Here is a 27,922-nt window from a genome sequence, read left to right on the forward strand (position 1 = left end):
GAACCTTTCAAAGTCTTGGGTCTGAGTTGAGTCCCTAAGAAACCATGTCGGCCGTCATAGGCAAACTGCACTCACCTCTCATTTAATATAAAACGAAGTCTCCATGAAATAACAGGAAGGCTCGGCCTCAGCTATGGCCAGCTCGGTAAGTAGCTGCTCACGGTGCTTTGCTGTTCCCGGCTCGGGTTTAAACACTATACGCGTGGACATTTATGGCACACCGGAGGGGTCCGTGGGTTTTTCTGCAACAAGGGTTTTCGGGCTGTACTGCTACTTAGCGCGCCGCTACCACATGAAATAATAGAGATGTTAAATTCCCCTCAGAGACAGACAGAGGAAAATCTTTCGGGAGAAACCCCCAAAACGTTTTGGCTAATGCGCCGATAGAGTGTTGGAGAGCGGCTGTAGTCAGTGAGAGGAGTCGCTGGGCCGGTAACGCAGACATGCCAACTTTGTTGAGAAGTTTGCTCTTTATTCTTACGATGTTACGGTTTAACAGTTGTGTAACGTTAGCTCAGGAAACAAAGCGCAGGACACACGAAGGTTGAAGCTCGTCGTGTGTAAGCGTGTACCTGTTGCTTCAGCTGAGAGGAAACAGACGTTGTTGGACAGCAGCAGACTGCAGTGTTTCAGGAACAAACACCTGCATGAAACATGGACCCGTGACCCGTCTTTAGTAACGCTAACCCTGCGTCTTTGTGCTTTGCAGGGTGCTGTGCAGGTGAAACTGGAACTTGGTCATCGTGCCCAGGTCAGAAAGAAACCCACGGTGGAAGGGTTCACCCACGACTGGATGGTGTTTGTGCGAGGACCAGAGCACAGCAACATCCAGCACTTTGTGGAGAAAGTGGTTTTTCATCTGCACGAAAGCTTCCCGAAACCAAAGCGAGGTGAGGAGAGCTGCCCTGGTGCTTTGTGTGGAGGGGTGGAGGTTAAGGGCTTCACATCTGTAATTGATCAAACACACACACACACACACATATATGTATATATATGTGTGTGTGTGTGTGTGTGTGTGTGTGTGTATATATGTATACTTTTAATGTGTGTTGTTTCTTCATGTGCGTGCATTTATTTCACACCTGTAGTGCAGCGTTTGCAGAGTCAGGTTCTCACTTAAAGTCCTTTCTGTCTTGTTGTCTGTGTAATGTTACGTCCTGGTGTCGTTTCACTTTTCATGTTTTGACACCAATAATCACATAAATAACAACAGACAACACAAATTAGTGAGTGAAGAGGTGCAGGCTGGTGCTTCGGCTTATTATAATACAGTAATAACAATGATGACAATAATCATATAATCAGGTGAAGTCTGTGTCTACATGCATCTTTTTTTATTTATAGCAGCAGTAGTAATTAGTATAACATTAGTAGCTGTAATAGACACAATAATATTACTACATACAAAACTTTATTTAAGTATAAATAGTTTAGTGTGTCATACATTCATTTATGAATTTCCAAACGTTTCCCAGACCAGTACAAACCAGTGTAAACAACTAACCTTGGAGAAGCCCACAGTTAACCTTCAGACTGTCCACCCAGTGTTCATCACATAGCTCCACAGACAGTAAGGATGATCAGTAATGTTGAACTTATTTAGCTCATACAGCCCACCTTTATCCTGGGCCAGATCAGTGAAACTCCCCTTTGTGTCAGTGCAAAGAAGTTAGACTCCGAGGTATCTTAAAATAAGGAAAACAGGACGTCTCAACTTTTCTACATGATAAAGAAAGAAATCTGTCAGCGTGACTCTTTGGAATTAAATTCTAAGAAAATGTCTCAGATAAATTAGTAAAGTTCTGGTAGCTCACTTACTGACCTATAAATCTAAAACTGGACATTTTTAATTTACACAGTTATCAGATTTAACTGTTTCTCTGTTGTTTTATTATGTTAGTGTAGTATCAGTGCCCTTTATCTATCGGAAAAAGCTGTAAAATGTAGAGAAAAATGCCAAGTTTACGCCTTCACAGTGTTTACAGCTGTCCAGTGGGTCAGACTGAAGTCTTTGCTAGACCGATCCTGGTCCCCGGGCCTTATGTTTGACACCCCTGATCTAAAACAATACTGGTGGCCACACAGATACTACTACTACTACTACTACTACTACTACTACTACTACTACTACTACTACTACTACTACTAATAATAATAATGATGATCATAATAATAATAATGAAATTATTAGAAAAATTGGTCTGTAATCAAACCAAAACTGTATGATATAATCTTATATAATATAAGTATAAGTAATATATAGTCTTCTAAATGTATTTAACTTTGTTATCTTATCCTGTACTCATCCTAAATACATAACACGTACTTTGTCTAAATTTTTTAATCATTATTTTTATTTTAGGAAACAAATGAGAGACTTTATTCAGACTAAAGTTGGGCGATATGTAAAAATTTTCCAACCGACAATCATCAATCCAATAATCGGCGATGGGCGATAAATTCGTGCGTCCACAGACTTTTTGATTGCAGAGCAATGTAATCAGTGTAGTACGAGCAAAGTACTCAAACTCGACTAACTTGCATGAGCATGCACGTGTCCACCATCCGGCTGAGTATGCTCAGCCTATCGGCGATAGTCGAAATATTCATCCAGTCGCCCGACCCCAATTCAAACTCATTTTAATTATGTTCTTCTTCTACAATAATTCAGTCATGTAGATGGTAAAGCGTTGTTTGTTTGCGCCCATTGTTCATTAGTAGATCATGAAATATATTTTACCGCAATAATCTGTAATGAAATTATGTAAAATAAATAAAACCTTTAAGCTTCAATAGTTATTTTGTTAAAGCTAACATATAACTGGGAAAATTTGTTGAAAAATGAACAAGTTAATGTTTTGAAGGTACAACTTCTTCACCACGTGTTGTTGCAGGAGGGGGTCAGAATCGACCCTGTGGTGTCAGTACTGAGTTTGAAATTGTAGTATCCTGACAACCTGTTCAGCAGTGGCAGACATCATCTGCTTGGAGTGACACACAGTTGAGTTTTTAGAGGAGTACAAGTACAAGATTAACTGTTAATGAAACACGGCACCCAGCTGACACAGCCCTACACACTAGAGCCACTGTGGAAAAGAAGGCTTAGTGTGGTAATATGGAAATCCACCACTGACGGGTGAGGTGATGGTGCTGGTCATCTCTTCATCAATGCACCTGTTGGTGAGTGGCATAGATCAGGGAGCATGTGAAGGTTTTCTCTTTAATAGCAGGAAACATGAGCAAGCATAAGGGTTTAAGATTGTGTTACTGCATCTCTAAACCTTCAGCTCCTATGGGATGTTCCCAGGCTGCACTGGTCAGTATCTATCAAAAGTGATCTAATGAAGGTAGGGTTAGTGTTAGTAAACCAGTGGGGTGCAAAGACTGACCTGTGTGTGCCAGTCCAACAGGTGACTTACTGAAGCTCACACTGGTGAAAAGGTTGATGCTGGTTCTGATAGAAACGTGTCAGAACACACAGCGTGTCGCAGTTTGTTGCACATGGAGCTGCACAGCAGTAAGGATGTCCACGCTGACCCCCGTCTACTGCCAAAAGGGTCACCAGTGGACACCTGAGCATCAGGACAGGATGATGGAGAAGTGGGAGAAGGTGCCTTCTTTGAGTAGCACAAACTGGAACAACTGGGACAAGTCTAAGGTGTTGAGTTGGGCTTCAGATTCCACAGATATCAGTTCAGTCGAGCATCTGTGGGGCGTGTTGGACAAACAAGTCCAGTCCAAGGAGGCCTTGCCTCACAGCTTACATGACTTCCAGGATCTGCTGCTCCAGTTTAATCTGCCCCCCGATGGCTCACTGACTGGCCTATAATTCATTTTTGACATTTTCATTTAAACTGTTTTCAAACTGAACTTTATACCTGAGTATTTCCTAGTTTTACACTAGTTGGTTAGTCTAATGTTTTCCTTGTTTAATCAACTAAGAGATCAGTCACCAGCACATGTTGTTGCACCTGGACGTTGTGTGCTTCGCACAAAGATCTGAGCTCAGCTGTTTTTCTTGACATGGTTCCTTTCCAGTTTAACTGAAACAGCCACACAAGCTCCACCTACACACTGAAATAAAACAGAGACATTTAAAGACGTCACGAGCAGATATTAAAATTACAAACTGAAGTGAGGACTAACAGTTTGCTTTAATGGCAGCAGGTCGTGTGCTGATTTATACGATAACCTTTGCAGCAGTATTTACTACAGATGGTTATAAACTGTAGCCTTGGAAACCAGAGGGTTTGGAGGTGGGGGGGACTAAATGGACGTGGACGTCCTTTTAACATGTCTCCATTTCACTTGGCTTGTCAAATGAAATATAAGCTTTGTATGTCCACCTGGACATATCTGGGGTCTGTCGGGACGCCAAAAAATGTAGAAGGTGCTGAACATCAGTCCTGTAGCTCTGCTGCTGTTTACAGTTGTCAGCTGGTCTTTATTGGCTTGTGTAGCAATACCAAACCAAACTAGGTCCACTGATAAGATCTCAGATCCTAAGTGCTCTCAATATAGTCTTCTTCATATGTCAGCACATCAGTGTTTTCTTATCAATCCAAACATCGAAGGGAGTCAGAGCGAGAACGCCAAAAGATGGCGCATGTCTAACTTCTTCTCACTCTCCAAACGATTGGGTGTGTAGCTCGGAGAAGCTCCCCGAGTCGGCGAGTAAAGCCGCCGTTGCGCTTCATCATTGCTGCTGTTTAGTTAGCAGGCCAGCATGGAGGTGTTTCCATGGTGACAGCCAAATGGCAAAGCTGTCTGAACAAATGGAGGTAAAGACGTTGTTAGGAAGCAGCGAAGGCGGTGCTGTTTTTGGCAGCAGAGGCTCGTGCTGCTTAAGCACCTCATTTGGATTCTGTAGTGCCGTTTAATCTACAGATGGAGGGAATCTCTTCAGAGGTGTTTGATATTTCAGAGAATTGTCACTTTTATGGAAAGTTGGAAGATAAAAAAAATGGTTCATCTCCCTGAAAACTGCGTGAAACGTGTAGTTTGTAACGTGGAGGAAAAATAAATAAGCTCTGAGAAACTGAAGGGCTTCGGGATTTTGCCGGTATTGTTCCTTGATTCCTCAAAAATGCTTCCCACTCATGAAGGTGAAACACAAAGAAAGCTCCAGGCTGGCTGCTGTTGTTTACAAGAAAGCATGGGGTTAGGAGGAGGTGCCGATAAACAAGGCGGCCACCTCCAAGGAACAGGAACTGGGCTGTAAATGCCAACTCTTCCTCGGTTCAATCAATGAAAGGAAGTTTGAGGAAGTGGTTTATTGAAGCTTGATTTATTTGGGGTGTCTGTTGAAAGCTCTTTCACTCCTCTCAGTTGGCCTTACCATAAAACATTTGTCTTTCTTTACAGTCCCTCCCCACAACAAAGCTCCGAGGCCTGAGTCAGGACTCGCTCTGAGACTCGTGGCCTGCTGGTGGAGTTTTATTAGGGCCTGAAACCTGTGAAAGCCTATGCATTCATTTATTATTACTTGTTAACCTTTTTGACATGAATATATCCATAAGTCTGAATAATAAGTCATTGTTGTAGCCATACTCTCCATACTGGGACGTTATATCCAGTACATGATAGCTAGTAAGCAGATGTAGTGCAGCATGTCTTACCTCGTGAGGTAACAGGAGGACAATAGTTTCAGGAAGTACTGGTGCACACCTGAAGCCCACCTCTGATGGTGGTGTAGTTTGGTTTCCACGTGCGTAGATTGTCTGTTGGATCTTTACCCTAAAATATGAAGCACATTAAATCGACTGCGCGTTGGTGCTGTACAAATAAACCACTCTTCTTCTTCGTCTTCTTCGTCTTCTTCTTCTTCTTGTGGCTGCTTCGTTTGAGGGTGCAGCAGATCACCCACCTCAATCACACCCTGCATATCCTTTATTCCCCCCCATGGAAAACATTAATATCGAGGAGCAGCACCGACTGGAGCTGATGTGACCAACCTGCTGTCTCTTTCTGCTGTTCACTTTTTCTCGATGGTTCTCGTAATGTTAGATTCGTTCTAACACTGGTTTGGCAGCTTTTATTGGACGTAAAGAATCATAATGTGCTCCATTATTACTTCCTTCTTCATCGGACTCATCAGTTACACGTCTGAGGAGCTACTTTCGTTATCATTATTATGATATGCAGATGTTGTCATAAATCAGATCTGAGTGTTCTCTGCTGTGATTTCAGTTTACGACTCTGAAGGTTCATCCAAACTTCGTAAACGGTCCTTCTCAGGCATGTTCGAGTTGTCCTACATCGTCTGCATCATGTTTGCTCTTCATCAAACATGTTGATGATGTTGACGCTAATAAAATCAGATCAAATAATAGGAAATTGATCAACCTTTTGCAAGAATTAAAGTTTGCCACCCCGGAGCTCACTGAGCATCCAACACTTCTGTGGTGGTTTTATAGGTGAGGTGTGGAAGTTTCACCCTGCTGTGTGTGCTGTTAGTCTCAGACCTTTGATCAGGAGTTTCTTTCAGTGCGTTTCTGTGGAGGTGTGTGTATCTTAACAGGCTGACATATGTGATATAGTGTGTATGCAGCCTGCTTCTGTACGTGACCTGCATTAGCATGTGTGCTAGCGGGGTGGGAGAGGTACGACGAGCAGCAAGGAGGATGCTAACCTTTAACTTGCTGAGGCTCTCCACCCGTACGGCCTAACTGACCTCCAACACAAACTTTAGCGTGTGCGTTCATCCCTGCTCTGCTCTTGCTGCTCAGGAGCTTAATGTTGACCTCATTTTGTCGAAGGGTCTTGCTGTTACCTGATTAGTGTGATGTAGAGTCAGGAGAGGTCGTGTAGGGTGGGGGAGTGCAGGGTTGTTGTTGGGTGCTCTGCTCAGTCAACCACAGACACTCTTCATCACCTGCGGTGAATATCATGATGAATTAGTGTTGTCTGTGCATAAATAAGCACTAATCAGATTCACCATGACATAAGAAGAATGCTTTTGCTCAGCTTTTTGTAGCGTTCATCCGAGAACAGGAGCAACTGTTGCCTGCTGGACCATAGCTTCATGCTGATGTGCAGCTTTGGTCGGTCCTTGCTCTTTGAGATTGGCTTAGTCAGTACTTTGGAACAGTTTTAATAGCACTGTCTCTAGTAGAGCAACAGTGATTGAACGTCAAAGTGCCTCTTTACAGGGATGTATGAATGTAAGGGTCCTACATTAGCACCAATATAAACCCACAAACAGATGAGACGCAGGCGTTTTCAGACAAAGGAAAATGTGACAAAGCGATTACTTAGATCCAGGTTTGGCTGCTTGATCTTTTCTTTCCAAACTATCACATGTGTGTCTTTCTTGATAATTCCTTCCACCTTGACAAGATTTCCAGTTCCAGATGGACTGAAGCATACCCACAGCCTAATACTCCCACGCCCTCGTTTCACTGTGGGGACGTGTTTTTGGGGTCTACATCAGTCCCTGCGTTCTCCAAACATAAGCAATGTCTCTATTAGGGCTGTCAAAAAATAGACACTCAGATGTTAATCACTGACTCCAATGGTACATATTTGCAAGAACATCAATACAAACAGTGCTGTTTTCACATGGCACTGCTGCAGTAAGTCAGGCATGCAGCTAACAGCTGTCTTTAACACCGAACAGTCCTTTCAGAGGAATCTCCAGAGATCAGTGAAGCTTGCATTTCACTAGTATTAAAGTATTAAGAAATTATCATAAATATTAACCTGGCAGGAGCACATGTCAGCATTGCTGTTTAACTATTAGCAATTACCAGGATGTAAAGAGCTGCCTGAAAGGTCAGTTTGGAAATCCAGGCAGTGAGCGGTGTGAGCGTTCACAGTAAGCACTCTGTTTTCTGTCTTCTTCATTTCAACACAGCTAATACCACACTTTGTCCAGATGTGATACATCAAGAATGAGGGGATGTAGGGTTGGGAAGTTCATGCCATAGGTGCTCTTCTAAAGAGCTCAGCGTCAAGGTCGGGGATCAAGGATTTGTAAAGTCTTGTGAATGTGATAACTCAAGGAGGAGGTCACCTAAGATTTTCAACTTGATACCAGAGGTGTATCTGCTGAAAATCTCAGATGAGTTTGAATCCCGCTGACCTCGTGGTTGGAGGACAACATCTCTGAAAATCAGCTCTGATTTTTAAATTCGTGTCTTTGACTGAGGGGGAGCTGCAGGCCACCAGGATTGATTTTATTTAAATCAACTTTATATTTGAAAGAATTAGTTGAAAGGTAACAACTTGACATTTTCAAGATAAAGTCTTCACCATTACTTCTGTTGGTGTAGGATGCAGTTATACTCTTCACCATGCTATTTTTCTGGGTATTGGTATTAAAACTGAAACTGTAGTATTGTTACAAGCCTAGTGTCTATGACACATCTGTCCTAAAATAAGGATCCTGGTTCATTTTGAGGGTAACAAAGGCTGTGACATTTAATTTTGTCAAACAGCTGCAGATTTAAAAGTGTGGAAGGAAAAAAAATCCTGAAAAGCATGAAGCTAACGTTTCACAACAACCATTATGTGCTCCATCAGGTCATGGCTGCTTTTTCAACCTAAACCACTGAAACCTGAGCACATGTAGGATTTTCAAACTGAGCACATAGCTGTGTATACAAGGACACTGAGAGGTGCCACTGCTGTCATAGTATGAATACATGGACAGATATAGTTCTAGACTACTGGATTAGATCCGTGACCAGTAAGTAAAATAGTTTGTAACTTATTAACAACAATAATTTGAAAAGATGTGATTTTCAGGAACGAAGATGTTGGAGGCAGCAGAGGGACGATGTGAGAAAGATGTCGTCCTTCTCTACTCTCATCCATCCGTACAGCATTTCTACACATTCACACGCATCACCATCGTAGCTGCATGCTGTGATGTGTCAAACGGACAATATTTGAAAATTAAGCAAAGCTTCCTTTGTTCAATAAGCACACGTAACTTAATTAGTACATTTCCTGCATTGGTACAGTTTGTGACTCAGGAGGGATCCGCTGTGATCCGTGTGCTCCTCTACGAGCATGCGTGGACGTCTTGGCCTTGTCGTGTGTGTTTAAGGCTTTGGCTCTAATGGACGCCCGCTCTCTGTATCGATGCATCAGAGTAGGCTGCAGAAATTGAGTTAATGAGGTCTCATGAGAACACAGCTGCAGGATTAGTGTGTTTAATGACACAATAAATGAAGCAACAGTCTTAATACAGTCCTGTCACCTGGTTCAGGTGTGGAGGGGATGTGATTTATGTAATGGTTGGGTTTTTTGTGTTTGTCAGAGCGGCCGTCTCCCAGCAACCCAACCAGATGGCTGCAGCACACTCAGCGCTGCTCTGCATTTCATGTAACTGCATGAATTTAAAGCAAGCTTTGTGAACTGTCAGCCTCCTGGTGCTGAAGTCTAACAGCAGTTTTCTCTTTCAGTGTGCAAGGATCCACCGTACAAAGTGGAGGAATCTGGATACGCAGGCTTCATCTTGCCCATCGAAGTTTATTTCAGAAACAAGGTACATTTAACAAGCAGCACTCAGCTGCCAGGGTTTGTGTCTGTGGGTAATGCACTATTGTTGTAAGACCCTGAACCTCTAAACCATGAAGGGGTTTTGTGTATGCTCTGAACATGTGTCGGGTTTGCACCAGGTCGTTCCTGAACTGCAGCTTTGGAGAGGCTGATTGTCAAATGTGTCCATTCAGAGCTGTTTTCATTTTTCTATCAAGAGTCACGTCTTTTCAAGCTGTTGCAACATTTTATGTATTATGTGGAAGCTTCTGCAGCGACGTTACTGAAGGAGTGTACGCGTGATTCAGTTGTGCTCTCTTGAAAGTGTTTTTGCTGGAAAAGAGAAAAAACTGGCCTACCAATACTCAGAGGTGTGTGTGCAGCTCTAACAAAGCAGCAGGTCACACACACAGCTGGGCCTAAAGGCGATGCCACCTTTGCCATGTGAGGGTAAAGGCTGGATGAACTGGTTCTCTCTTTGGGTGACGACACCTGGTAACGTAGGTCATGAATGCAGAGATTTAAATTAAACGACTCCACTGGCTCCACTGACTCTATTTTCTTTGGCGTTTTCTAGCAGAGAGCCTTTCGAACACATCTAACAGATGCTGACTCCTGAGCAAAGGTCGTCTCAACCCAAACTGTCATCATTTCATCAAATGGTGATTCAAACTAAAAAAGCCAGTAAAAATAATAAAAGTAAGTCCAAAAGCAAAAAAATCAAAGTTGATCTTAACCCAGGAAAAACATGGATGTTCATTTGAAAGCTGCCTTAAATTTCTCAACTTATTTTTTTAATTACAATCAGGACTTGAGTTTGCTGTGTTACTGTGGTACTTACTTAGTGCCTCGTGTATCATATTTAACAAATACAGTTCTTGTACATAATCAGTGTGATTTATTTATTTTCCCCTGAAGAAAGTAAATAAATTGCACAACACATTTTTGCCAGATGTAGCAAATTCAATCAAAATGAAGGGTTTATATGAAATTTAAATTTTAATTAATTAATTAATTAAAAAAAAAATTCTGTCTGTTATTTCATGGTTCAGGCTTCAGAGGGTGTTTGGGATCTGAATAAGGTAGTCCGGTCACAGCAGATGGCCCCGCCCCTCCTGTTAAAAGGGAGTTTTTCCTTCCCACTGTCGCCAAAGTGCTGCTCATAGGGGGTCATGTGATTGTTGGGCTTTTCTCTGTATCTACTGTCCAATATAAAGCACCTTCAGGCGACTTTTGTTGTGATTTGATGCTGTGTAAATAAAATTGAATTGAATCTAATTAAATGATGCAGTCAAAAACAGAGCATGATGTGGGTAACGTGCTGCATGACGGGTTTTTATTGTTTGTCCCTTTCGTGGTTTTCCTTCCACTTCTCCGTAGGAAGAACCGAAGAAAGTTCGCTTTGATTATGACTTGTTCCTCCACCTGGAAGGTCACCCGCCCGTCAATCACCTCCGCTGTGAGAAGCTCACCTTCAACAATCCAACAGAGGAGTTTCGTAGGAAGTTACTGAAAGCTGGAGGGGTAGGCACGAGGGCGTGACAGACCAGGTCCATCCTGGGCTGTCGCTTTATATCATGGATGTAGTATGTGTGCAGTATATGTGTATAGTCTTTACAGCAATGACATTAGTTTACGTTCCTCAGTAAATGTGAGGGTTTTAAAACTGCACTTCAGTAGTGATTCACTTTATTTGACATGTCTGGAGCCTCTGATTGGCCCCACAGTGGGCTGAAGTGCTACAGTCAGTCTGGACAGTCAATGGCTGAACTAGTTTACCCTGCATATGTGAGATATGAATAGTAATGAATAGTTTGTATTTTTCTGTTTACCAAGATTGTCACCCTGTTCTTCTGTTGTCCTTCACAGCAACGAAATCCTCACAAAAGAAGTTCAGAAGACTCAAAGGTAAGATTTCTAACAGGCTTGTAGCTCATGACTCCTCCTCCCTGTTACTGTTACCACCTCAGCAATGACACAATGTAGCAGCTATTGTTGCTGCAGATGTTGAACTTTGTTGTAGCACTTTAATGTAAGGGATTTCAGTCAAAACCAGTTGTTTCAAATGTGTCCCGTTACTAAATTGTGCACTTGAACGACTGTCAGATCCACATAAAACGCCTGCAGTCATGGAAACACGGCGTTCACGGGGCAGTGTATGTACGGCCCTGCTGCTCCACACCAGCAGAGGTTTTGGTTGTTTTCTTGTCTGGAGCGTTTACATCTACGTTAACATAGTGCGACTGTCTTCCTGGAGTTTGCCAAAAATAACAGAGCAGCACAGTTGAGCTTTACAAAGTCACAAATCTGTGGTTGTGTATGGACAGGACCAAAGTGGACATGTTTGCTATAATGTGCAGTACGAAAATCAAACGCTGTTGCTAAACATAAAGCATGTGTTTCTTTTTAAAGCTGTGCCAGAAATCGTGGAACAACGGTTTATGTTGTTAAAATGTTGATAAAGTGTTTATAATGAGTTCAATAAACACATCTTTAACTTGCCATCCTTTGCTAAGCTTTTCAATTCCCTCACTGGGACTTTCATGTGCACTGACTTCATTTTAATCCAGTTTATTTACCTCCTCAACATGTCCTGAAGTTCTCCAGAGGCCTGGTAATGAGCTAGTCATGTGATTCAGGTGTGTTGACCCAGGTTGCGCTCTGTAACCTGCAGGACACCGGCCCCGCCCCTGCACTGCGATCTAAGATGACAGCAGGTCCACTTCATGATTAGCCGTAATTAGCTAAATGTTTAGGCTAGGCAGGAATCGGGTTCTGTTCTTGAGTAAGATTTCAGACCACGTGAGGCGTTTCATGAAGAGGGGTATGTGGTAGCACATGATGACCTATATAAGCATTCGATCAAACGTTTGGGGATTGGAGTTGCAGTTGGAGCGGTGCTCACTTGTTGTGCTTCAGGTGAACCTCGAGTGCAGCCAGTATAGTCTATGGTCATATGGTTTTGTGTGTGTTTGGTAACTGTGTGGCATTTATGTGTTACTCTAAATCTTCATGATATCCATCTTCACTTGTACAAGTGAAGAATCCTTTGTTGTTCTTTCTTTGATTGTTGTTGTTGTTTTTGATGCAGTTTTTTTTTTTTTATGGGAATGGGTTTGTGCCAAGTCAGTTACATGTACATGTGAGGCACTGATGTCACTGGGATGACTGGGATGAAATCGATGTAATATAGAACAAATATGTACAAAAGTGCTCACACAAGCTGCTTGACAGTAAAGCTGAACATTCTTTACTGATGTCCTTTTTTCTGGTACTTGACTCTACAAACACAGTGATATTACTCAGTAAATGACTGATTCATTATCAGCTGTCCTGGTAGAGACTGAACACTCTACATTTACTGAAAGCAAAGAACTCTGCTCATTTAAGCTGCTGATTTTCCTTTGGCAGGTGATGATAATGCAGGAGGGCTCAACCTCCCTGTTTGGCTCCCACCTCAAGCTGGCAACACTTCCCAACAGCTCTGACACAAAGAAAAGCAAAGGCTTTACTGCGTCCAAGGTCAGTGTCTCTGCTCTTTACCTTGTTAGCTTATAGCACCGCTGCTACAAAGGTCGCTCGTTTTGCAGCAAAGACCAGCTGCTGCAAAAAAGTTGTAGCACAAGCATGAAATATGTTTTTTAAACCTCAGGGTGATTCCTGCTTGTACTGCACTAAACGCTTTGGCCTGTCGGGGCCTGGAGCCTCTCCCAGGGTGCACCGGTGTTTGGTACTAATTTATTTATTTTGTTTTAGATGAATCACTAAAACTACAATATTGTTAGTTGATATACTTAATTAAAAAAGTAAAAAAAATCAATCAATAAATAATAATATGGTGGTAAAGTTTATATATGCTAAAAGCTTGTTGCTAGGCAAAATGATTATGTCATAATGTGTATAATTGAGCTGTGGTGAACAGAACTGAGATGGTGTTGTATGTGGATAAGAGTTTTCTCTGTATCTGTTATTATAGGATATACTGTACAATGTAAAGCTTGTTGTGATTTGGCTGTATGAATAAAATTGAATTGAACTTCTTAGCAGGAATGAATCATCAGAGCTGCTGTCATTAAACGTATCAGAAGGACTAGTTGTTTAATGTTAACGCTTTAATTGGTGCCCAATGGGAGAAAATTGTGTCTCCCATACGCAGTCGTCTGCCAGAAAATGGCAAAGCAGCCATCGCTTATAAAACTAGGCCTGTTATTGTTACTCACTGCTGAAGTGCAAAGAATGAGATCGCAGATGCAAGACGTGAGCTTTCTCCGAAGGTGGGCTTTTGCTTTGTGATAGGGTGACGAGTTCAAGAGGGACTCGGACTGCAGTCGATGTCCTTCTACATCGAAAGGAGGGCGATCGTGGCTCAAGAGTTGGGAGTTCGCCTTGTACTCGGAAGGTTGCCGGTTCGAGCCCCGGCTTGGACAGTCTCCATCGTTGTGTCCTTGGGCAAGACACTTCACCCGTTGCCTACTGGTGGTGGTCAGAGGGCCCGGTGGCGCCAGTGTCCGGCAGCCTCGCCTCTGTCAGTGCGCCCCAGGGTGGCTGTGGCTACAATGTAGCTGCCATCACCAGTGTGTGAATGTGTGTGTGAATGGGTGGATGACTGGATATGTAAAGCGCTTTGGGGTCCTTAGGGACTAGTAAAGCGCTATATAAATACAGGCCATTTACCATTTGAGTCAGCTGTCGCCGGGGTGAGGTGTTCAGGGCGTGGCCTTCTGGGAGGCGGTCCCAGGAGAGGTTGCTTCTCGGCTGGCTTGGGAATGTCTCTGTGTTTCCTTGGATAAACTGCAGAAGGCGGTTGTTGTGAGGGAGCTGTGGGCTTCTTCACTACATTTTCATTTATACTGTTTCTAGCACGTCCTTGGGTTTCATGTGAGGCGCTCTGCAAACCAAAGTCATTATTGATATATTTATTTTAATGCAACGACCCGTCAGAGGAAATGGATGATCATTTATGGTTTCTATGAATTGCATCAATGTGCATCATTAATAATGCACAGCACAATGTGCCACAGTGTATTCGTTTTGTCATATTTAATAGTGCATGAACATCTTTAGTAGAAAGTTATCTTCACATCATATTTAACCTTTAGATGAGAGACTGGACCCTACAGTCTTCCACAGGTGGGTCACAAATGTTCAAATCAGTGTTTTTATGCCACCTGTGTTATTTTGGTTACTAGTAACCAATGTTGTGCTTTAATGTTTGAAATATTTTCTTTTTAACGTTTTAAACATTTTTTTAAACACTTTGAAAATTGGAAAAAGGGAAAATAATTCCTCAGCAGCAAAGATGTCATCGTCCGTTGTGTGTATATGCATGAGTACATCAGTGTATGTGGTAAGTTTAAAATTTAAATGGCATGATATCAAAATCATGTTTTTATAGCTGGAACATGAAACCAGAACAACTGCTGTTAAAAGCAACCTCAGCAGGTTAGTTTGGAGCCTCTGATGCAGCTGAGGGTTACCATCAGGTTACCTGTTTCTGTTCTGGGTTTAGTCTGGTGTTGGAGGATAACGTGTTCATCATGCACGATGTGAGACGCCACACAGCTGAGCAGCATTTACAGTGTTTGTCCATTATACAGCCCTCAAACTGAACCCACAGTGTGTTGCAGTGTTTCTTAGTTTCACAGCAGCCGTTTGGCTTTCCTCGTTTAGTCGGCTTAGAAATGAGTGGCCAGGAACATCCCTCATTTTTCTGAGATTGTTTGGATCCACTTTATAATATCTGACGTACATCAGAATGTCAGGGGCCGAAGATTTACCCGTGTGGATGTTTGTGGACAAAGAAACAGATATTTAGTGTTTTACAGTAATACAGCATCAGTGTTTCGCTGTACAGTTGATCATTGCAGTGTTTGTCAGCCAATATTGGGACACTGCGTGAAATGTAAATAAAAACAGAATGCACTGATTTAGAACTCATATTTACTCAGAAAAACTTGGTTTAAACTATGAAAATGTAGAAAGATATTAGCAACACATTAGCAAACAGAATCAGCTGATCTGTTCCACACTTTGTGTTTTTGTTTCGCCCAATCAGCTTTGGTTTCAACATCAGCGTGAGGGACAGTTAGGATTAGAGCCAATCACCTGTTCAGATTATGATCCCACAGACTGGGACGAAACCACACCTGAGCAGTGTGACTGCTTCCTTCATAAAGGAGGCGTCTTGAAGCTGTACTATCAATAAAGGTTTTTGTACAAGTTTCAGTTAGTGTGTTCAGCACTTTTCCCTGCATTGTTTTTCATTACTATGCATAACTTAATATGTGCACGTGTATGATGTCCTTGCATGTGTGGACTGAGTGGGTTTCATGTCCACGGCACCTTTAAAAACATCTTTGCTTGTAAAATCGGTGGCGTGTTCGATACTGTATCAGCTGACAGCGGTATGGTCTCATTAGCGCCCTGACAGCGCGAGGAGCTTCCCTTTGCCTTGTGCCTGAACACTCTGAGCTTTACGTGTTTTTCCCGTGTAGCTTCAGTCTTTCTTTCTCTTCTGTTATTGTTTTGCTTGATGTCACTTTTCATCTCCAGCTACTTAAATATCCGACGCTACTATCTGATCTCCTGTGTTTGTTTCAATCTGCAGGATGGCTCTACAGGAAACACTTTCCTCATCATGGCCACAACCACCAGCTCTGACAACAGCAGCATCTCCAAACTCCACAAGCCATTTAAGGACCATATAGACAAGACCCCAAAAGATTTAAAAGACCCCAAAAGTGCCTTCAGGGACTCGGGCTGGGAACCCGGAAAAGCCCCCAAAGAATCTTCCAGGAAACCCAAAGAGAACCAGCCACTTAGAGAGATCAATCCTAAGATGGGCTTCAAGCAGCCCAAGTCTTTGTCTAAGGAGCGTAGGACTGAGGGGATAACTCATGCGTCGAGGTTAAACAAGCGCTTGTCCGGCCTCGAAGGTGACGATCACGGGACCAAAAGACGCAAAAAGGGGTTTGTGAATTCCTCGGAAATGCAGATTTCAGAGTTGGACGGTCCGTGTTTGGATAAGAAACTACTGAGAGACAGATCGCAGCTGCACAGCAGTAAGCTACGAGCAGAAAGCGAGGACGCAGACCTCAGGAGCGTGTCCACGCTGCCGCCATTCCAGGACCTGGTCGACGCTAATGACTCTGATATGGAGGACCAGTCTGCCAGATCGGATGTGAGTAAACGTGACGCTTTACTGTCGTTACAGCTGGGAATGAGCTCATCTACTGGTAACTTCCACCAGTAAACCTGGTGGAAGTTCTGGTGCGTTCGTCTGCACATTGATTGGTTTGGGAGCAAACAGCTGATGATGATGTCGAGTATCTAACAGAGTGTCTGCGTCTTCTTCAAACCCATGAGCCAAATTAGGAAAATGCTGCAGCTTCATGAACAGGCTGACATTTGACCTTGTTGCCATGCCCACGCTGGTTTGCAGAGAGCCTCCCCATAAAGAAGTTTTAAAGCCAAATCACAGACGAGAAAGATTTATGGTTTTACGGCACCTGAGGAGAAACGAGGGCCGTAAATAGCACAGCTCCTCTTTAATTCTTTTAGCTTTGAAAGAATCAAATGGCTGCGTGTTTGTGCTTCACAGCATTTCTTTCTGCAGCAGTTTTTATTTCTGTTGTCAGTGATTGTATGAAGTGCAGCTCTTTCATGCATCGTTCTCTGCCGCGTGGTTAGTCAAAGGAGTTCTCACAGAGTGGCACCGAAACCTGTGTTTTTGTCATGGAAGTAGCTTTGGGGTGGGGGCTGCTGCAGCTACTGGTTGTAAAAAGCATGTGGGCTGACAAATTCCAGGCATTTGATTGTGCCCAGGCTAGCAACCCTGGTGGGCCTGAGGCGACACAGCCCAGCGCTCCCATTGCTTCATCTTTGATCTCAGAGTTTGGGAGCGAGTGCTCGGATAAAAACGGCAGAGAAGGAAACGCGGACGAGGTGATGACATGAAGGAAGGGAAACTGGGTGTGGCCTCCGACCAGCACACGTCTGTTTAAAACGAATCGGTTTTATTTCCATGGCGCCGCATCGTCGAGGCGCTTTGTGCTGGATGGTCCGGACCCCACAGAGATGCTGGTGTCTCAGGATGCTGACGATGTCACACTGGTGACGTTCTGGTGACAGATAAATTTAGTAAAAGAAAGTTTATCATCTATTTGATTTAAGTGTCCACTCATCATCATCACACAGCACGAAGAACATTTAATTATGGAAGAGTGTCTAAAAATTCAAACATGATAAAAATAATATCTTTATTTTGAATGACAGTATTCATGTTATCCTGAGTCTGTGCAGTGTTTTTCTACATTCAGCTGTTTTAATCACATCCCAGATTTGTTTGCTCTTCATGAGATGTCGTCTGCTGCTGTGGACAATCCTCTCACTCTTATTTTCAAACTGAAATGAGTGCCAGCCATCTGTTGTCATTAGCTTTGCAGGTTAGCGGGATTCATTATTGTAGGCTGAACAGATCACAGATGGGATATTGATCTGTGACAGTGGACGCGTGGAGGAGCGAGCGGGTTGCTCGCTGTGCAGAGCAGCGGGGGAACCGTAGCTGAACCCATTGTTGGGAACTAATCAGAGGAAATCCAGAGCAGATGAATCGGATGGTTCGAGCGTGAGGAGCAGAGCGCTGCGAGCTGTGGATGTGAGAGCGGCTGCAGGCATCAACTTTTCCCACTTTGTTCCCCGTGGTTTCTAAACTAGACCGTCAGACAGTTTCCTGGATGTGCTGTCGGTTTATTGTCTCTTGATGTGATTGGGTTTGCTTACTTGGAGTAAAGGAGAACAAAAGCCGTAAACAGGAGTGCCGGTCAGATTTATGACACTTTGAAGAAGCCTGTAAACCAGCAGAGCAGCTGTGCGCTCTTTCTCTCACGTTTCTCCTCACCATGTTTTGCACTGTGAAGGTTTCCTTATGTATATGTTAGAGATGGACCGATCCGATATTACGTATCGGTATCGGTCCGATACTGACCTAAATTACTGGATCGGATATCGGAGAAAAATAAAAAATGTAATCCGATCCATTAAATATCACGAAAGCACCTCACAAAACTTGCAACACGCCGTAACTCAGAACGTTAGCACGTCGGAGCAGTATGCATCACGTGATAGAGCAGCTGTGGCATGCGGGACCTGTCGGTGGTCTGGATAGCATGTGGAGCTTCGCTAGCTACCCGGCATTTCATCTCCGACAAAGTTATCCCCGAGAGAAGTAAAGCAAGTGTGTAAGTCCATCTCTGAATGTTTGTAAAGCATTCCTGCGTTAAGCTTAACAAGCGATATATGGAGCGACTGCCTCTTCTGGCTGCTACTTCAATCATGAAACTGATCAATGATCAGCTGATCGGCTTTTCTGTCGCGAGTCCGTGTCTCTTGTTTGCTTTTGGCCCACTTTGCACCAGAAAGAGGAAACCAGCAGCTGAACAACAGCAGCACGTTTAAGCTTGATCAGCTGTTACAATTTATTTAATATTACTTTCTACACCAGGATCTTTTTCTACGTAGCTGACGCTGGTAACTGTGCAGGGGCGGATCTAGCAACGTTTAGCCAGGGGGGCCAATAGGGCATTAACAGGGAAAAGGGGGCACAAAGACATACTTTTCTTTCTTATTCTCATTTAAAATGTCTTGTTTTTAATAATTAATTATCTGACACCCAAAGTTTTAATTTGATGTAAAATGAATAGAAGTCAATTACTGTATATAGTGGCTATTAAGTCTAATATACCCTAGTAAGCTATAGTACTTTTTCCTTTGGGAAGGTACCATCTGTGCAGTCTGCAATTTTGTTGAAGAAAGATGTTGAATCTATTTAATATTTCTTGAAAAATAATTGATTTCTGTGCATTTTTTTTCACACTGCATCAAATTAAGGTTGATTACGTCGATTAAGCATCATGAGGTGGAGCGTGAGGGGTGGTTCCCTATTTTTTATTTATTTATTTTTGTTGTTGCTGGGAGTTGGAACCCTATTAGTTAGGTTGCTTAATATTTATGCTAAGCACTCTTTAAAATACCAGAATAGGGAGGATGGTGCAGGTTTAAGTTTATTAGATTGATCAGTATTGCTGAACTATGAAATATTCTCTTTTGCATACAGGTATAACAGAATAGCTTTAGTGTAGTTGTTGTTTTAAACTTGAGTATGAACTTATACAAAATGCAGCAAGATATTTAAAAAAAAAAAAACAGTTTTGTTGATTAAAAAACACTATATCGGATTCATATCGGTATCGACAGATATCCAAATTTATGATATCGGTATCGGACATAAAAAAGTGGTATCGTGCCATCTCTAGTATCTGTGCATGTACATTGAAACACGTTTAAACGTGCACTGACATTGTTTAAGTCCACATCTCAGTCAATCTGAAAGAGTCAAACATCCTCACTCTGGGCTGTGTGAGCCTCTGCTGCCTGTGGGCAGATGCTGCTTCAAGAAAGGGTTTAAAAGAACGATTTTCATTTTTGGCTTTTATGAATCCAAACTACAGACGTGTCAAACACAAACATGGACATGAAGGGAAGGACTGTATGGAAATGTCAGCACACACTGTTTCATGTGAACTGTGTGTGCTGTTATAAAAGGTACTGCTTCAACCTTGAACATTTACACAGAAATCTAATTTTCTCTTGATGCTTTGCCGACCCAACAGACGATGGATGGCACTATGAAACCAGGCTCCTGTTGGAGCTTTTCTTTCTCCAACTAAGGTCAGGACAGATAGTTCTGACATTAGTTGGAAAAAGACATCCAGTGCTCTCTGCAGCCTCGTTTGTTTTATGTTTGTATTTGTTGAAAATAAATACAAACCTTGATAAATAAACATATTTTTAATAAAGAGAGTCCCCCTCACTGTAACTCTTAATTCCTGTCCCTTGGAGGTGGTTTGAAAGCCGAACGTGTTCAGAGTGGGAACACTGGTGAGTCCAGGTTGGTCCACTCCTGCTGGGTTTGGTCTTCTTTCAGCACATACATAATAATAACAGTAAATGGTAAATGGCCTGTATTTGTACAGCGCTTTTCTAGTCCCTAAGGACCCCAAAGCACTTTACACATCCAGTCATCCACCCATTCACACACTGGTGATGGCAGCTACATTGTAGCCACAGCCACCCTGGGGGGCACTGACAGAGGCGATGGTGTTGGACACTGGTGCCACCGGGCCCTCTGACCACCACCAGTAGGCAACGGCCCAAGGACACAACGACCGAGACTGTCGGAGCCGGGGCTCGAATAGTATTCATTTGCTTCTGTGTTTGCAGAACCGCCACATTCAGTCAAACAGCAGTTTGAGTCATATTTTTATCATTAATCGCTGCCTGTTTCTCTTCTTCCTCCCAGTCTGAGCAGCCCAGTCCAGCGGGTTCCAGCTCCAGTTCAAGCTTTGCTCCCACACCCCACAAACGACAAGGTAACCGACTTGGACCGTGCACACAAGTTACAAAGTTTAGTTTGTGCTGTTTGTTAGTGACACTAACATCATACGTGACACTTCGTGCAGTCAAAGCGATGTAACCAATAAACTGCAGCGCTTTGATTTGTTTGTTTTCGTGATTAGATTTATATCATGAGTGCCACGTGAAATTAAACATAATCGTGAGCAAATGATTTAAACTGTACAGGCACATGTGTTCAGTGCCATTCAGCAAACCAGCAAACAGCCGCCTCGCACACATGCGTGTGCTCATCAGCACCGTAGAAGAGTTGAATTCACTTTTTAATGACTTTTCTTTTCAACAAATCAACAACAGCACAGGACAAAGGGGGGTGGGTGGTGGGGTGTTGAGATGTAATCAGATAAATCTGGAATATTAACTGTGATAACAACAATTATCCTAATAGATCTTCAGCTGCTTGTTGGGAGAATCTGGGAGAGGAAAACTAACGTGAGCACAAAGTGTCTGAATGTTTTCCCATCGTCACTTTCCACGATGCACAGAGGACAGGGCTGGGGTGATGTCAGGATGTGACGAGACTATAGTGAGTCCAACTGTTATGTTACACAGGTGGAAGTATTCAGTCTGGCAGTGTGAAGCTTAAACAGTGTTTTTAACATCACTTTAGGTCCAGCTGACATAAACTTATCACACTCACTGGTAGAAATCAAAGAAAGCAAAATGCATCCAACAGTCTGTTGTCATGCAAGCGTAACACCAAGTACACAGTGGTAGCCTAACACTTATTGTGTGCCCTGTAGAGACTGTGGTATGGTTGTCATAAGGTTGCTACACTGTTTGGATTAAACGCTGCTTAGCAGCAGGATCGATATTGAACAGTGTTGTTTCACCGCCTCCAGCTGACACGCAGCACCCCTGCACACAGGCAGACACACAACCTCTTTCCTCACTACGACACATGTAGCTGACATTCACAACAATGCACAGCACTCAGCAAAACTCCAATGTAAAGAAAACTGAAGTGTTACACAGTTACCATAATCGTTAACCTGCTTGGTGGGAATTTAACATGCTCACGATTTGAGATAATTAGCTGTTATCATTAAAGTGGACATGAAACGCTACATGTATGAAGGCTAATTTACACCACTGAGCCCTGCTCTCAAAGGTAACGCTGTCTGTGCAGCTCGATTTAAGAAGTAAGTGCTTAAAGTTTAAGTTTATATAACACGTTTACCGACATCAGCATGTGATGTCACTGGGTTGGTTAGTTTATGTTAGCTTACTAGTAACAGTAACACTTTAAAATAGTCGGTGCTAGTGCCTATGGCTGATTACAAAACAGTAACAATACTGTGGCTCTATGTTAATTACACATGGAGGCGTTTGCCTGAAAAATGTTATGCTCATGTTAACCTCCTAGGACCGGGCGTCCACATATGTGGACATCACATTTTGGGTTATTTAGACCAAAATACTAAATTTTGCTCTACAAGGGCCTGATATCCACTTACGAGGACATTATACTGCTGCTGTTCTATAAAATTTTATCAGATGTGGCTGATATTTTTCTTAAAAACAAAAATAAGGTAAAAAACCAAATCTGGTAATTCTTTGTTTTTACATTCATCGGGCCCCAATGTGACCAAATATCAAAGAGAAAGTCTGGAACTGAAGTTAAGAAGTACCCACCGAAGGAAGGATGAATGGCTGGATCATGAAAACCTGACATATCTCTGCATGTTGTGTTTTTCCTCTCGGCTGTAAAAAGGCTGATTGTCATCACCCCGCTGGTCGGATGGTTGGGGTGGAGAGCCAGGTTTGTGCATGCAGTACCTCAAGAACGAGGCTACGTAGGATTTAAGCTAACGACGTCGACGAGTTTGAATCTCGGTGACCTCGACCTCGAGGTCTCTGGCAGTGGACCCGGTCATGTGAGAAATGTTGTGCCTGGCTCTTCCACTTTCGGGATTACAGCTCCTAACGCGTTCATTCCTACTGGGACCACTTCGTTCTTGACCTTCTACGTTGGCTCCAGTTTTCCTCCAGTTTTTCTCATGCTCCCCTTCCTGACATGCTCTCTGCTGGGACTGCCACATCTATCACAACTGCAGCCTTCTGCTCCTTGTCCAGCACCACTGTGTGTGGTTGATTAGCCAGCAGCTGCTGCCAGGTGTTCTTGGAGGGCTGTTTGCCTCTTTAGCCAGTAGGTGTCCAGTACTATCCAGCTCTTCATTGTGGAGTCATTGTTGGATGTCTGTGTTTGTTATGTTGGCTTTTTCTGGGAGGTTCTTTGGTCTGCTGTTGGGTCTTCCAGCCACCTGATGTTGGTGTTGTGTGATGCTACTTTCTCACAGTACTGCTCAGTCTCAGGACCTGGTCATGGCGCCATCTCTGTCTTCCCTGGCTAACAGTAGTCTTGCATTCTTCCAGCCTGTGCGCCATCGCCCCACATAACCTGCACTGTGGCTCCTCCGTCATTGACTTGTAGACTAAGCGGAGCAATATTAAGATGTGGAAAGGCTCCAAAGTTAAAGCCAATTAATCGTCTGCTTTGACAGGTCCCACTATGTCCAGATTCCTTGTAAACCCAGTTCCGTGCTTTCCTCCTCTAGCTGCCGGACCTCGGCTCGGACCATGCCTCTCCTCAGCCAGGGCTCAGCTATTGCCCATTGTTGGAAGTGGGTGGACCCGAGTCCCTAACGCCCCATGCAGGACTTGCCAATGAGTCTTGGTACTATACCATGCTGGTATAGCCAGACCTTGAATTCGCCTGGTATGCCTGAACCTGCATCTTATGTAGCCACTCTACATCGTGCTCCTGCAGTGGACGAACTCTCATTTCCAGCCCGCTGGCACAGACTTTCCCGGGAAGGCTGAGGAGAGTGATCCCTCCTACATATTCTAATATGAACCATAAGCTTTATTATTGTAAAGTGGAAGCATTAACTAGCTGTGTATATCATATTGTCTGCAATCATACCGGTACAAATTCTTACGTGATACAAAACTGTCGTACTGAGATATCATTGCTATAGCAACACCAGGTGGTTATGATCCCTAGTGCATGCAATTAAGAGACAAGCCTGGGCATGTCTGGGAGTGAGAGCCACATGTGTCAGTCTGCAGTGGAGCAACTTCAGGAACCTCCAACAATCACAGTGCTCTGCAACATATGCAAGAACCTGTTTCAGCCCTTCAGGTGAAAAAACTGCGCTACAGTCAGGCTGTGTGTGGAGATATTAGCTGCTGGTGTCATGTGACCCAAATGTAAACAAATGACTCCACCAAGTGTGGCTGAAGGACGTCATGTGACAGGAAGAGCAAACAGTGGATGAAAGTTACTGATACAGTACATGGTGCAAGACCAAAGCAGCAGGTTAAAAAGCTCAACTCATGACCCAACATCCCAGGTAGAAGAGTCTTCAGTTTTATTGTGAAAATATTGTGCAGGTTCCTAAAGAGTCACAAGGTTAAGTTACTTTAGTTACTGTTTAACAAAAGTTTCCAGGCCAAACTACGACTAACACCAACCCTGTTTCTGTACTACATTTGACTTATTCTGTGTTGCAGTGCCGTGCCACTTTCACGCTGCTGCAAACGGCACTGTGTGTCATCAGTGACAGTAGCTCATTGGAAGCAATCATGGGATGCCCTTCATTTAATCAAACTTAGAAATGCTGCAGAAAATATCTTTTTGTGTAAATGATCAGAAACATTATTACCACAAATCTTCTTAAAGTATCACTTTGAGCCTGTAAACAAACGGGCACAGCCCTGGTTTATAAACTTTTACTTTGAGTCGGTTCAGAAAGTTGAAGACGTCGTAAGAGAGGCTGCTAAATCATTTTGAGATTGAAGAACATGAAAGAATCATGTTGTTTTCCTGAGCAATGAGAACAATTGAAAACCAGAGCTGTAAGTCAGCTATGTAGAGTTCGAGATGTGTGCATGTTCCCTTTGAAAGTCAGATCACCAGTCCACATTTGCTGAGCTTTACAGTACCAACGTCACAATCTGCAGCTTTCTGCTTGTATTCCTGAGGTTTAAACTGCAATGACTGAGGCTTTATTGAACTGTTCCACTCAGTGCTTGGCCCGCTGCAGTCAGTGATGCAGGATCTGCACTCGGACGACGACGACGATTCAGAGGACAACAACGACGACGTGGATTCAGACACGGATCGAGCAGCACACCTCACACACCACCAGCACAGGTTAGTAGCCCGAGGGCAGCTTTTCGAATGGCTGAACCGCACACTAGTTTAGTTTCATAGAGCTGTGTGCAGACATTGGTAATGAATTCCTTCTAACCAGGATATTGCTATTATGAGGGCTACTTTGTATCTCACATGTTTGTGCAGTAGAGCCAGCCTTTAACAACAAACCTGTAAAATGATGAAGAGCCGCTATTTAAATCTTGGTTAAAATTGCTTGGGACAGTTTCTAAAGGTTCTTTCAACGTGCCTTTTACTAACTTTTCAAGTATTTCATGTAAGCTCTTTCCAACTCTCTCCACCATCCTGTTGGTGGAGGCGTGCCGTCAACCTTGGCCAAAAAGCATAACTTAACCAGATCGTCTCCGTCTCCAACAGTTGACCGGTTTTCTATCATCTATGCCAGGGGTGGGCAATTCCAGGCCTCGATGGCCGGTGTCCTGCAGGTTTTAGATGTGTCCTTGATCCAACACAGCTGATTCAAATGGATAAATGACCTCCTCATGATGTCCTGAAGTTCTCCAGAGGCTGGTAATGAACTAATCATGTGATTCAGGTGTGTTGACCCAGGGTGAGATCTAAAACCTGCAGGACACCGGCCCTCGAGGCCTGGAGTTGGACACCCCTGATCTAGCAGTTCCCTCCCTGACACTGATTCTGCGAGAGTCATCTTCATGTTAAAGACCGTCCTTCGTCCCCACTCTCTCACATGCTGCTCATGGGGGATTTTTCATTGTTAGCGGTTTTTAGCTAACAGCTGAGACAACAGTTTTAATGTCTTTATTCTTTGTGACTTCACACTTAGGATTAGTTTAAGTGATGGCAGCAGAAGTGACAGCTCCTCCCATTCCCCGCTGTCGTGCAGTGAGGCCCCGCCCTTATTAAAGTCTACTAATAACCAGGTAATCATATCAGTAATATACTGGCTTATGTCTTAGAGCAGCATGATTGAAAGCCACAGTATCCAGGTGTGTGCGTGACCCTGGGTGACTCTTTGCTCTTCTGTCTGTCAGATAGTGGAAGTAAAAAGTCCCACCAAGCAGAGCAAGCAAGACAAAAGCATGGAGTGTGATAAGGTGAGAACGAGTGTCTTTGGTTTTTAGATGTGGAGTAGACTAGTAAATATTCTGAAATATGGAAAGTGTTGTTATGTCTTGGGGTTTGTTACCATCAGCCACTGCTACATCATGACAGCCGTGTTTGCTGTGTGCTTTTCAGGTTTACCTGGATGAGCTGGTGGAGCTGCATAAAAGACTAATGACACTAAGAGAAGGTCACATACTGCAACAGGTGAGCTGATGTCAGCAGTCTCCGACACGTCCATCAGACACAAACCCACTTCTACAAAGCTTGGGATCCGTGTCAGATGTAAAAACTGAATTCAGTGATTTTCAGATCTCAGATTTTATTCACACGGTTTAAATCGACCAGTTGAGGAAACACGTTAGCGCAGGTCGAAGCTCTCTTCTGATTGGCCAGCTGAGAGCGTGCTGTGCCTGCAGCAGATGACTGCATAAAGAAATCTGCTTGTTTAAAATAAATATTAGACCTTAGACGAAATAATAATGATGAAGTAGTAATGTAGAACAATAGTTAATAGTTGCAGACTTTACTTTGACCTGTGCCCACCACTCTCACTTTCTGTCTTGCAGATTGTAAACCTGATTGAAGAGACCGGACACTTCCACATTACAAACACTACGTTTGACTTTGACCTTTGCTCTTTGGACAGAAGTACAGTAAGGAAGCTGCAGAGCTATCTCGGGACGTCCTGAGGCACACAGCAGTTGGGTGCTGGATCCGAGCCTCTGACTCGTCCTGTATCAGTTCCAGCTGTAGTTGGCGTGTCTAAACCTCACAGTGGGTCCAGCCTGCTGCTTCGACTCCCCCGAACAAAGAGTTCACCCTGCTGCAGAAATCGGGGGTAGATGTACGAGATCAGGATGTCAGCAGGCAACAATCTGAAAGCTTGATATGAAGGGTTGGTGGGTGGGAGTGATTCTGCTGCCATGTATGTTGTTTATCGTGACAAGTGCATGATCAACTTTGCCTTACAACATTGTACGTCTTATTTATTAAATTTAATTTGCAGGTGTGTGTGCGTGTGTGTTGGGTGGAAAAAAGTGAAACAGGACTTTGAAGAGCTCTATAAGGCACAAGTCTGACCAGTAACACTACTCTGCTTCGGTCTCCGATCAGATATCCGATTCATTCATTTCCCTGGGATCAAACAGCGTCCGCACAGATGCATCTCTGTTGTTCTGTTTTGTTGTGTGCGACCTCACAGTTTGCAAAGACGTGTGAAATATGAAGAAGAATCCAGCAGGAGGTCTGGATACAAAGTGACACATCATGGCGAGCGTGCTGAGTTGAGAGCGCCGTCGTCTGAAAACTAAAAGTTGAGAAGTTTCTCCAGTTTGTTCTGGAGTTAAAGCTTTAAAAAAACTTTATTTGTAAGTGTGTCTTTATTAAAGCCACCTTTATGCAAACTCTGAACTTTGAATCCACTGGAGCTTTACAAAAATCTTTGGCCTTGTCTCCTGCTGAAAGTGTCCTTCCTACATAGGAGTGTAGGGAGCACATTAACATAAAGGTCCTTCTGAGAATAAAGTGGAAATGTGCAGATTAGTTATTGCAACTAAACCTGATCCTGAAGCATTTCACCAGCTCACAGTGCAGCCGTGGCACTTAAAACGACTGTAATCGCCACATTTCAGTGTTTTTCTCTAAAAAGATTTTTGACTTTATTCTCAAAACGATCGACATTGTTTTTTAATCTTACTGTGGTCCTGTTACTCGGCTCTA

The 27,922-nt window shown here is 43.3% G+C and overlaps 1 protein-coding gene across 1 annotated transcript; it reads left to right on the forward strand.

The window, feature by feature from the left end:
- Positions 1-27,209, forward strand: LOC146577400 (protein AF-9-like). The gene is made up of 13 exons (XM_085254472.1): positions 1-145; positions 710-890; positions 9,411-9,493; positions 10,867-11,010; positions 11,356-11,394; positions 12,898-13,008; positions 16,094-16,666; positions 20,846-20,915; positions 24,991-25,117; positions 25,923-26,019; positions 26,131-26,193; positions 26,336-26,407; positions 26,770-27,209. The coding sequence occupies exons 1-13, from the start codon at positions 134-136 to the stop codon at positions 26,890-26,892; spliced, it is 1,695 nt and encodes a 564-aa protein (XP_085110598.1). The 5' UTR covers positions 1-133; the 3' UTR covers positions 26,893-27,209.
- Positions 27,210-27,922: the final 713 nt, after the last annotated feature.

The sequence above is a fragment of the Mchenga conophoros genome, linkage group LG3, assembly GCF_057382185.1.
Source record: "Mchenga conophoros isolate Kocher_MC1m ecotype Shallow Benthic linkage group LG3, M_conophoros_male_GT1.1, whole genome shotgun sequence".
In the NCBI taxonomy this organism is placed as follows: domain Eukaryota; kingdom Metazoa; phylum Chordata; class Actinopteri; order Cichliformes; family Cichlidae; genus Mchenga; species Mchenga conophoros.